We start from the raw sequence: 13,014 nt of genomic DNA, 5'->3' as shown, positions 1-13,014 counted from the left end.
TTAAATTATTTTTAAGAAAAAAATATTTTTATTTTATTACAGAATACAGTCTCCGAGCAACTTGAGAAGTGTTATTCCAGAGATCAGATTTACATCTATGTGGGAGATATACTCATTGCTCTTAATCCTTTTCAGAGTCTGTGTCTTTATTCCACAGAGGTATGTGGTGTGGCTTACATTCTTTTACTTTGTACTAGTAATTATACTATTCAGATATTTAAATTAATTTAGATGATGCCAAAGAAAGTTTTATTCAATATCTTGAATAAACAGATAATTATTGCTAAAACATAGAGATAGGAAAAATAGAAGGTGAATCAGTCTGGATATGGTTTGTGGTCTTTCTTTTCCCAAAAGTATGTGGTGGAATGTTAATTACTTATAGTTATTGGTAACTGCCCTGTACTATGTATCATATTAATAAATAGATGTTTACAAAAGTGTATCTTATTGTCTACCTCTGAACCAAGTATGGGAGAGTGAAGAGCATAATTACATTTTTATACAGGTAATATATACTTAATGGCTATGAAACTTGTCATTATGAATTTTAAAATTCCTTTTGACATATTAGTTGGTTTTTAGTATCAGACAGTGTGTGTTTTTTTGAATATGAGTATATAATTATCTATTATTCAAGCCCTAATGGTTTAAATACAGATTAGTATTCTGGAATTAAGCTAGGCTGTTTTTCTTTTTCTTTTTTCTTTTTTTTTTTATTTTTTTAAGTAATCTCTATACCACACATGGGGGTTGAACCCAGGATCCTGAGATTAAGAGTCACAGGCTCTTCTGACTGGACCAGCCAGGCACCCTTCTCATTTTTTCATTTTTTATTTTATTTCTTAAAGATTTTGTATACTTTTTTTAATGTTTATTTTTGAGAGAGAGAGAGAACACGTGGGGGAGGAACAGAGAGAGGAGGACAGAGGATCCAAAGCGGGCTCTGTGCTGACAGCAGCGAGCCCGATGTGGGGCTCGATCTCACAAACTGTGAGATCATGACTTGAGCTGAAGTCAGATACTCAACCAACTGAGCTATGGAGGCATCCCTATACTTTTTTTAAAGTTTATTTATTTATTTTGAAAGAGAGAGTAGAGGGTAGAGAGAAAGAGAAAATCCCAAGCAGGCTTCTCACTGTCAGCACAGAGCTCAACGTAGGGCTCGATCCCTAGAGCTGTGAGATCATGACCTAAGCTGAAATCAAGAAATTACAGTATTTTGGGTTTCTGTTTGCTTGTTTTTTTGCTTTTTGGGTTTTTTTTTTCCTGAAATAATGGTATTTTGAAATATTAAGTTCTTCTTTGAAAGTGGTTTGCACTCCGAAAAAAGTCTTCTTTTAAATACTGTTCCCAGTGTGATACTATATTTTATTATGTCACATCCTATTTCTGGTTTTTTTTTTTACATCAGGCCTTTATTTTACATAATTGTGCATGATTTGTGCATGTAAATATGGGTAGTATGTGTGTGTAACATGTATGTAAAGTTTTGGTGGTGTGAGAGTGTATTTTGATTTATGTTTTGCTTAAAAATTGAGAGTTCTGTCTATAAATAATTTAAGATTTAAACAAAAACAAAAAGAAAAGCCCCACAAAATGTGTTCTTTTTAACCATTAGCATTCTAAACTATATATTGGAGCAAAGAGAACTGCCAATCCTCCTCACATTTTTGCAATGGCTGACGTAGGATACCAGTCCATGATAACATATAATTCAGATCAGGTAAGGAGAGTTTCACATTCTTAGAAATTCCCTTCTTAGGTTCTTATGTGTAAGCCTGATCTTGTGAGGATGAACTTTTCTCATGGTTTCCTTTTCTTATTGTGCAGTGCATTGTTATTTCTGGAGAAAGTGGTGCTGGAAAGACTGAAAGTGCTCATCTTTTGGTTCGGCAGCTGACGGTGCTTGGAAAGGTATAATTTTTCACTGTCCTAACAGAAATATTTGTTATACTTCAGAACCTAATATAACTGATTAGATTACTGCTTGCTAATTCCCACATTTGATAATGTACAGAAATTATAAAACACACTTGTTATCCTCTGTGAGTTTAAAATATAACAAACAGTATAAAAAGTATATGCTCTGGGGTGCCTGGGTGGCTCAGTCCATTAAGCGGCTGACTTCAGTTCAGGTCATTATCTCACAGCTTGTGAGTTCGAGCCCTGTGTCAGGCTCTGTGCTGACAGCTCAGAGCCTGGAGTCTCCTTCAGATTCTGTGTCTCCCTCTCTCTCTGCCCCTACCCCACTTGTGCTCTGTCTCTGTCTCTCAAAGATGAATAAATGTTAATAAATAAATAAATAAATAAATAAATATTAAAAAATAAAATAAAAAGCATATGCTCTGCTTTGAGGATATTCTAACTTTTCTCACTGTTATAGTAGGCAAGGCTTTATAAATGTGATATTCTCTATTTTTAGCCCCAGCACATTCACTAAACGCCTTCTTTACTTTTCTCCTTTTATTCCTTGTGGGTAAAAAAGAAGTTAATATACAAAAATCAATTTTACATATATAATATATATATCATCTATGTTATATGTAATACAAAAGTTAATTTGTATTATATATATAATGATAAATTATAATGATAGCAATGATAAATTATAAATTGAAATTTTAAAGTCTCATTTACAATAGCACCAAAAAATTAGCTATTTATATCTAAATCTTCTAAAATATGTACAAAATTTGTATGCTGATAAATGGAAAAAATGGATAAAAGAAATCAAAGAAGACCTACATAAATGGACTATACCATGTCCATGGATTAAAAGATTCATTATGCCAATTCTTCATATGCCATTATGCCAAAGTTGATCTGTAGATTCAGTGCTATTACAATAAGAATACCAGCAGGATTTTTTTCTGTAGAAATTGACAAGCTGAATTAAAAATTTATATGGAAAGACAAAAGAGCTACAATAATCAAACAAATTTGATAAAGAACAAAGTTGGAGAGCTAATACTACTTGATTTTCACTCTCTGTAGAGCTACAATAGTTATTATATTCAATGTTAAAAGCCTAATTCACCAGGGAAAAATATTAGATTTCACCAAAATTAAGAACTTCTGTTCTCTGAATGACATTGTTAAAATGAAACAACAAGCTACATACTCAAAGAAACTATTTGCAAGTCATGAATCTAATAAAACTTGTATCCTTAATATATATATTATAAAAACACTCTTAAAACCCAATAATAAGAAATAGTATAACAAAAAATTAACAAAAGGATGTATCAACTAGGGTTAACTGATAAAAGTATATTTTTAAAAATGAACATGGGGCGCCTGGCTGGCGCAGTCGGTTGAGCGTCCGACTTCAGCCAGGTCACGATCTCGCGGTCCGGGAGTTCGAGCCCCGCGTCAGGCTCTGGGCTGATGGCTCAGAGCCTGGAGCCTGTTTCCGATTCTGTGTCTCTCTCTCTCTCTGCCCCTCCCCCGTTCATGCTCTGTCTCTCTCTGTCACAAAAATAAACGTTGAAAAAAAAAAATTTAAAAATGAACAGAAGGCTTGAACAGTCACTTCACCAAAAGACAATATGTAGATGGCAGATATACAAATGAAAAGTTGTTCAACATCAGTTGTCATTGGGGAAGTGCAAATTAAAACACAATGAGACATCATTACACACCTATTAAAATGTCTAATTTTTTCTTTTATCTAATAATGCCAACTGCTGAGAAGCATGGGGAATAACTGGAACTCTCATATATTTCTGTTGAAATACAAAATAGTGCAGTCACTTTGGAAAATAGTTTGGAAGTTTTGTTTTTGGGTTTTTTTTTGTTGTCGTTTAAAGTTTATTTTGAGAGAGAGAGAGAGAGAGAGAGAGACAGAGAGAGAGAGAGAGCAAGTGGGGGATGGGCAGAGAGAGAGGGAGAGAAAGAATCCTAAGCAGGGTCCATGCTCTCAGTGGAGCCTAGTGCAGGGCTCAAACCCATGAACTGTGAGATCATGACCTGAGCTAAAAAAATCAAGGTCAGACGCTTAACCGATGAACTACCCAGGCACCCTGGGAATATTTTTATAAATTTAAACTATACTTATCATCCAGCCCAGCAATCCTACTCTTAGTTTATTTATCCAAATAAAATGAAAACTCATGTTCATACAGAAACCACAGACAAATACATATAGTGGCTTTGTTCATAATCTCCAGAATGAGGAAACAACCAAACAAGGGAATGGATAAACAAACCAGTACATCTATACAGTGGAATATTGTTCAATAACAAAAAGGAACAAACATTGATACAAGGAATGAATCTCATTAGATGAGATTTGGATGAATGTCAGATGCATTGTGTTAAGTCAAAAGAGTCAGATTCAGATGACTATATGCTATATGATTCAATTTATATGTCATTACTGAAAATTTAAAGTTATATAGACACGGTCATCTGAGTGGCTCCATCAGTTAAGCATCTGCTGTTGATTTCAGCTCATGATCTCATGGTTGGTGGGTTCAAGCCCTGTGTTGGGCTCTGTGCTGACAGTTTGGAGTCTGGAGCCTGCTTTGGATTCTGTGTCTCCCTCTCTCTCTGCCCCTCCCCCCACTCTGAAAAAATTTAAAAAAAAAACATTACAAAAATTAAAATTATAGAGAAAGAAACAAATCAGTGATTGTCACAGGCTGGGGATGGAGGGAGGGGTTGACTATAAAGGGTAGCGATATAGTTTTGGGAGGTGATGAAACTGTCCTATGTGTGGATTTGTAGTGGGGGTTATTTGATTGTACATGTTTGTAAAAACTTTCAGAACTGTGCTCTATAAAGGATAAATTTTTTTTAAAGATTTTAATGTTTATTATTTATTTTTGAGAGACACAGAGAAACAGAGCACAATTGGGAGAGGGCCAGAAAGAGAAGGAGACACAGAATCTGAAGCAGGCTCCAGGCTCTGAGCTGTCGGCACAAAGCCCAATGCAGGGCGCGGGGCTTGAACCCACAAACACGTGAGATCACAATCTGAGCCAAAGTCAGATGCGTAACCTCTTAACCAACTGAGCCACTATAAAGGATGAATTTTACTGTGTGTAAAAATATACCTTAATTTTTGAAAAAGAGAAGTTGACGATAGAAACTTGGTTTGATTTTCCAGGTAGGGTCCTTGAATAAAGTCAAGAAATATATATATATTAGGATGACTAAAATTAAGGAAAAAAAAAACCATTGTGTACAACTGATCCCTGTGAAGATTTTTATTATGATCCACATAGTTATACGCAATATAGTATTCTATTAAAATTTTTCCTCACTATGATTGTAAGAATCTTCTAAGTACTGTGAGTGTAAGGACAGACTTAATCTCTCCATAAAAGGGTGAAGCTTCATCATGTCAAAACAACTTCTTTTTTTTTTTTTTAATTTTTTTTTTTCAACGTTTATTTATTTTTGGGACAGAGAGAGACAGAGCATGAACGGGGGAGGGGCAGAGAGAGAGGGAGACACAGAATCGGAAACAGGCTCCAGGCTCTGAGCCATCAGCCCAGAGCCTGACGCAGGGCTCGAACTCACAGACCGCGAGATCGTGACCTGGCTGAAGTCGGACGCTTAACCTACTGCGCCACCCAGGCGCCCCCAAAACAACTTCTTAATTGAATCTAATTCATTTTCAGAATCATCAGTTGACAGATTTCTGTGCTTATATTAAAAATCAATTAACTGACAGATTTCTGTGCTTGTGTTAAAAAATCAATTAACTAGTTTTTATGTTTTCAATCACGTGTGTGCGTATGAAATAGAAACATGACTTTGCTAGAACTGGAACAGCCAGTAGTGACCAGGAAGCTAGTGCTACCTCAGGACTGTCATCCCGATCCCTTCCGCATCCCATTTTCCATCAACTTCCCCTCTCCTTACTTCTAGGATAAGAAGAAAAAAAAAGGTGTGATTTTTGAGGGAGAGGGGTGGTGAGGCACAGCATATGATCCTGCCATAGAAGACTTGAACACCTGACTTAATTTACTCAAGGACCGTCCACGTCCACAAGGGCCTTTGCTATTCTCTTTTGTGGTTGCATAGAGGGTCCCGTCAATGATGGATTAACTTGTGCGTGACTTTTGTTTTATCTACTGTTTATCTACTCACTTTATCTTATTCAGGAGCTAAAAATGTGATTTAATATTAACTGGGAATATATATCTCTCCCAGAATCCTACCCATATTAGATCTTATCATATCTTTTACTTATCTCCTTGATAAAGATTTACCAGATACAAAACAGGATGTTTGGTGGGTTGAATTTACATTTGTAATATGCAGTCCTTATAATCTTATTTAATAAAGGCACTGCTAGTTAATACAGATGGATAAAGATGCTTTCTCACCTTTTATATGAGTGCAAATCCAGCCCCATTTTAGAAGGCTTAAGCTTGTTCCAGTGCTCATTATTCTCTTCTCTCAACCCTTATTGCCTATTTTAGAAGCTACTAAAAGTCTTTATATGCCCCCAAACCCTCCTTGTAAATACCCACTCCAGCCCACCTACGTCCTAACATGGCCCGTGTTCCAGAAATACCAACTGCTCCTCTCCCTTACTTGTATAATTTGCATACCTTTAACACAGCTGATTTCAACCAGGTATTACACTAAACATAATCTACTCCATCTAATTTCTACCAAGATGTGAATGACTGATACCTCCTTAACCTAATTATAACAATAACACTTGTTTCAGGGAAGGAGTATACGAGATGGGGTAGGAGAAAATAGAGGCACAGCCAAGTAGGCCCACTGGCCTTGACTGGGGTTCCACCCCTTCCGTCCACACTTCTGAACTGTTCTCAGTTTTCACAGTTCCTCCCTTTTCCCTACTTCTGAATTGACAAATTACCTTTACTCCTTTATTTCCAGCCTTAACAGCTTCCATGGAAGCAAGGGAAGTGGTTCTGACCTTGGGGAGCATTTGGATGGGGGCCCAGGGAAGTAGAGGAGGAATAACAAAATGAGACGTATACCCCAGTATGCATAGACTGCTTATAAATTGTGTTTGTAAATCGAGCACTGACCAGAACTATATTTCAGTAGAAAAAGTACAGAACATCTCTTTGCCCCTTGGAGAAAGCAAGTGGGTGAATGCACTTAGGGGAAAGGAAAAATAGTCTAGATATTGTAACATCTGGCAGTATGCCAAGAATATGCTCTCAGTACATTTATGTCTACATATAGTGCTTATCAAAGAAGAAGCATTTTATTATATACAAAATCAATTTTTTACATTTAAAGAACAATCTTGACATTTTCTCTAGGCTAATAACAGAACTCTGCAAGAGAAGATTTTACAAGTGAACAATTTGGTGGAAGCCTTTGGCAATGCCTCCACTATTATAAATGACAATTCCAGCCGATTTGGAAAATACTTAGAAATGAAATTTACCTCTTCTGGAGCTGTAGTGGGAGCACAGATTTCTGAATACCTTCTGGAGAAATCCCGAGTTATCCACCAACCTCTGTAAGTCCGTGTCAAATATTTTCTTTTTTTCTGGGAAACAAGCAAAAATAATGCTTTTGTTTTAATGCTAAAATGTCTTACATATTCATCAAACTCAACAAAATGTTATTGACCATCTACTACGTGAAAGGCACTTGTTAGAATTGAAAAGGTCCCCCAGCACTGTCTTACTCTCACATGTGTTATATCTAGTAGAGGAGTTAATAAATCACCTAAAATTTATGATACCAGATATAAAACGTATGCCCATCATAGATACTAACAGGTAAAATTGGAATGATTTCTGAAGTAGGGGAGCATATATTTCTTTACACAAAACTAAAGTGAAATTTAATTAGACATCAGTCTTTTTTTCTTTTAAATGTTTACATACATAAATAGATCTCTGTATGAATTCTATCCTTCCTATGGTTATACACATGGGACCAAATAAAAGATTCAGGTATGGCCTTAATTGTATTGCCCTTTTAATTTACAGATGATTTAATGCTGTAAATTCCATGCTTTGGCGTTAAGTTAAAGGAGTTCCTTTCAGCAGTTTATAGCTGAATGGCAATATTTCTCTCCTGTCCTAATGCTAGCAGAACATCTTTGTTTGTTATTCTTATGTGGAAAATATAGTCGAAACATTAGATTTGTACCCCTGTATTTATATTCCTTTTAAAAAGTGTGGCAAGTTAGTCTTTCCTTTTTCTTCTGTAGGTTTTACACCTAACATACCTACATTACTATAGTAGTAGGTCATTTGTTAAATTCCTGGGAACACAAGCTCTTGTTATGTATTAGTACATTATTATTTAACATAAATGCTTTCAAAGTTGCTATCATTCAATTTGTGAGTCAGTTGTGAATATAAGTTGCCTGGGGTTCACCTCCTGAACTCAGCTTTCAATGTGGAAAATTATCCTTTGGTCCGTGCTCAATTCAAAATACATAAGAAATGATTATAAGACGAGTGTTTTGAATTGTGGCTTCACTACATGTTAGTTCACTTTGGGTAAGATATTTAAACCCTAAAAACCCTTCTAGGACCTTGGTTCTATGTGTGATTTGAAAAACTTAACCTCTCTGCACCTCAGTTTTTCATCTTTAAAATGGAAATAGAAGTAGTACCTACCTATCAGTTAAGATAATGCCTGTAAAGCATTTAGCACGATGAATAACACATAGTAAGAACCCGTAAGTTTAAGCCATTATTAGCAGTAATGGTGTGGATAGTTGTGCAAAAACTTAGAAACAACACCTAGCACAGTACAGTAGATGGCAGCTACTATTATCGATGTGTGCCAGATCCCCAGGGCTTAGTGAATACGCATGTCTGTGCCTCTGTCACCCATGCCTAGAGGAACCTTGGGGTCTTATACAGATGTGCAGACTTAACTGGTTCTCAAAACAATCTGTCCTGTTCTCAGAACTGTGTAAGACTCTCCTTCAGGCCTTGGGGAAGAACTACCTAAGGGCGTGAATTACTGAGATTTGGGTGGGACCACCATGGTACACAATGTCAGGGGGTAACATACACCGGGGTTCTATGGAACTATGTGTCTTGTGAACAGTAACTTCTGGACCTACACAATGAGGGCCCTGTGTTTATAATAATAGAAATAACCTTGTTAATGTTTATTGATATATTATAGGATATATTCTAGGAAATTGCACAATTAAGATCATATTTTAGACAGGCTATGAGTTAATTAAGCTTTTTTTCCAACTATCCAAAAGAACTATTCTAGTTTTACAATGTTGTTGATTGAGGAAAAGCACTCTTAGGGCACCTGCGTGGCTCAGTCGGTTGTTAAGCATCCTCTTGATTTTGGTCCAGGTCATGATCTCACCATTTGTGAGATCGAGCCCCCCTTAGGGCTCTACACTAACAGTACAGAGTCTGCTTAGGATTCTCTCTCTCCCTCTCTCTTTGCCCTTCTCCTGCTCGCTCACACACATGTGCGTGTGCTGTCTCTCAAAGTAAATAAACATTTTTTTTTAAAAGGCACTCTTAAGTTCCCAACTTACAATTAGGTTGAAATCCAACTCAGTTTATAATTTGAATATAGCTGCCTTATAATTTTTCCATTTTTCTATTTTTTTACACCTATATTTTTCTTTTACTTAGTTTCAGTTGCATTTTTAAATTCTAGAGAAGCTTTTTGTGATCTTTGAAAATGAAGTGTCAAACAGACAAGTGAAGAATTCTTTCAGTCAGAGAACGAGGCAAAGTGAAGAATGAGTCTAGGTGACAGAGAAGAAGCAGAGCGGGCATCTATGTCTTTTAAATGAACTTACCCTTTCTTTTAAGGAAATAAGTTCTTTTCTCTTTTTGCCTCTGCCCATGTCATTCCACCCTAATCTCTCACCACATTTGTTTTTATATATATTTGTATTTATCTATATATGTTTGTATATTTTAAATATTTATAAATAAGTATAAATAATTTATGAATATATTCATAAATACATGTTTATATGTATTTTTAATTTATTTTTTAATATATTTATTATTTATTTTTGAAAGAGAGGGAGAGAGAGACCCCCAAGTAGGCTTCACGCCGACAGCTCAGAACCTGACGAGGGACTCAAACTCATGAACTGTGAGATCATGACCTGAGTTGAAATCAGATGTCACTTAATCAACTGAGCCACCCAGTCGCCCCTATTTTTTTTATTTCTTTTTTTTAAATGTTTATTTATTTGAGAAAGAGAGAGAGAGAGCGAGCACAAGTTGGGGAGGGGCAGAGAAAGAGAGACGGAAACAGAGAATCTGAAGCAGGTCCAGGCTCTGAGCTGTCAGCACAGACCCCAACATGGGGCTCAAACCCTGAACTGTGAGATCATGACCTGAGCTGAAGTTGGATGCTTAACCGACTGAGCCACCCAGGCGCCCCTATTTTTTTTTCTTTTTCTAATGATGGAAGTGTCATGTCATTTGTGGCTTAAATCTTCATCTAAATGTGGATAATTTTAAAGAAGAAATTCTTAAAGGGGGTTACTTAATTTTGAGAAGAAAATTAGTATATTGAAATCAATGCTAGATAATTCTCACAAATATAAATTATCGCTGTTTCACTGCACTTTCCTTCTGTTACTACAGTTTCATGCAGGAAGCATTGATTATGTTTCACTCACATGCCCAGCACTTTACCAGATGCTGCAGGACGCATCCATACAGTGGGAGATGTGGTGCTCTTTACAGAGGAAGGAAAATATTATTCATGGAACACTTACTGTGTGTCCAGCACTGTGCTAATAAGCACTTTATATCCATTATCTATTTTAATTCTTACAGTGATAGGACAGGATATTCTTGCTATTTTGCATGTAAGACTGGGACTGAGAATTGTAATAAGTCACCTAATGCCAAAAAGCTAATAAATGACTGAGTTGGGGTTTGAACCCATGTCTCTGTCTGACTCCAAAGTCCATAATTCATTCATTGATCCTTTTGGCAAATATTTATCAAGTACCTACTCTGTGCCAGGAACTGTACTAGGCACAGGAGATATAAAGCTGAATGACATAGGATTGCTCCAATAAAGCAGCTCAGTCTTCTGGATAATGTATGCTTTGAAACAAAGCTTGCTGATCACTTGTTGATTTCTAGTCTCAGGAAAGTAGGCAATGAGTTTATCTGCCAAGTGTAACCAGATAGGGATAAAGGGAGAGGGACTGAGGAGACTATACGTCTTAGAGGAAGGAATCTTGGTGGAGAAAGCAGGAATTAAAAATGAAAAATTAAAAACACTTTTTCATGACTATCCTAAGAGGCCTTATGAATGCAAAGCTGCATTGTTGCCTTTCCAAGCCTTATTGCTGGCCGCTTTGTCGAAAATTGAAAGTTTCACAAGTGGGGAAAGCCATACACTTGTGAGAACTTTGCCACATTTTTCAGGGTGTTAGAGGTCTTGGCTGCATAAGTGATCCCCAGGGTCCAGACCAGATGGACACATATGAGACAGCCCTGAGGACCTTCCCACGAATGACTGAGTGGAACTCTGAAGAAGTATTAGAAGATCCACAGTCAGGGGTGGGGTCAGAGTCAGAGAAATACTATTCAGTAACTTGCTGAGACCCTACATCTGTCCCCAGCCATTCTGACCTGGGAACCACTGGTCATATGAGCACGTATGGGATGCTATGGTCCTCTGTCTTCTTAAATACAGTTTTGATGTGGTTAAGGGCAAGGTAGGAGATGAGTAATTTTTGGCAGTATTTTCTTTTCCTGTTTCTTTAACTCTCTGATTGTTTATCCAACCAAAGGTCAGTGTATTTCCTATAGCATCTCCAGGTCCTGTCAAATTACAATTCTCAGTAAACGTAAACTGATAATTAAAGAGAAAACCACCAATTGTGTGCATCTACATTTATGACTCACCTCTCTAATTGTACACTGCATTGTTTAAGTGTTGAAGGTGTGACACATAGAGCAATCGATGTGATTTCGTTAGAACAAAGTGAACTAAAATATGTGCTGTGCCACTCTTAGAGAACTTGTATTATTTTGTGGTGAGAAAAGACAAGAGGTAAACTTTTAGCTTTGTTCTAACCTTACTCATGTACGATGCTAGTGTTTGTTGAAGCATTACTGGTGACTGCTCAAGACATGGTGGGGAACTCCCCTTCTAAAGGACATGCTGGTCCTTGCTTCACTGTCCAAGCCCATGGACCACCCTTTACTTGAAAAGCTCACCTGTCTTTTTTTCCCCAGCTGGATTCTCTGGATTCCTCTCCTACTTCCCTGAATGTTTTTGCTCTGACTTCGATTCATCCATCATTCTCCAAACATGTATTTGCCAAAGATTCGTATTCAGAGTGTTTCTCTTTTCTCTCTTTACTTTCTCACTTAGCAATTCCTTCTGATGCCATGGCATCAACAGGTAGCTCAAAGTGATTGACACCCAAAGATACACTTCTCACTCCCACCTGACTTCACATTTTTCATTTCCATGTACCTAGATATCTTGCTGCCACATATAATTCAACTGAATACACCTTGTCCCACACATCTTTCGTTCCCCATGGTCTCTTTTGGGGGAACGGGAACCATCCTTCTCCATTTATATGAAACCTTGGACCCTCCCTTCACTCCCCATGCCCAAACACTTGTGAGTTGATCTCCAGAATGACTTTCCCAACTCTCCTCCACTTTCCCTTCCTCTGCTGCTATTTTACCTCAAGCCCTTGTTCCCTCTGACTCAGACATTTGAAAGAATTGGATTTCCTGGACATTTGAACTCTCTTCCAAGGCATGGTGATATTATGCCCTTTCAGACTCAGGGAACAGTCTCAACCCAGAATGCATACCAATCAAAAGCAGTGTTACTTTTTTCTTTCAAAATGTTTTCCTTCTTTTTGAAATACTCACAAGGAAGAGCAGGAAGCCACATTAACCACTTTATCAAGTTGCACACATCCACTTACAAATGTTCATTTGTTAAAGACTAAATAGAGTATCTTAAATAGTTACTAATGTGACACAAATATCAAACGTCTTAACCATGTTATTTTAAACCCATATGAATTGTGTGTTGGAGCCCAAAATGAGCTTCCATAAA

General features: G+C 36.9%; 1 protein-coding gene across 3 annotated transcripts in view; it reads left to right on the top strand.

The window, feature by feature from the left end:
* Positions 1-13,014, top strand: part of MYO3A (myosin IIIA) — a 256,791-nt gene that overhangs the window by 101,337 nt on the left and 142,440 nt on the right. For all 3 annotated transcript variants that reach the window (XM_086714701.1, XM_086714700.1, XM_086714702.1), the window contains 4 exons: positions 43-159; positions 1,622-1,726; positions 1,834-1,917; positions 7,263-7,465. In XM_086714701.1, the coding sequence (XP_086570827.1) occupies positions 43-159; positions 1,622-1,726; positions 1,834-1,917; positions 7,263-7,465 (509 nt within the window). The remainder of the gene's footprint in view (positions 1-42; positions 160-1,621; positions 1,727-1,833; positions 1,918-7,262; positions 7,466-13,014) is intronic.

Source organism: Puma concolor, chromosome B4 (genome assembly GCF_028749965.1).
Source record: "Puma concolor isolate L17-30 chromosome B4, mPumCon1.1.hap2, whole genome shotgun sequence".
Taxonomy (NCBI): Eukaryota; Metazoa; Chordata; class Mammalia; order Carnivora; family Felidae; genus Puma; species Puma concolor.
The sequence above is the reverse complement of the archived record's forward strand: the minus strand, read 5'-3'. Positions and strand labels throughout refer to the sequence as shown.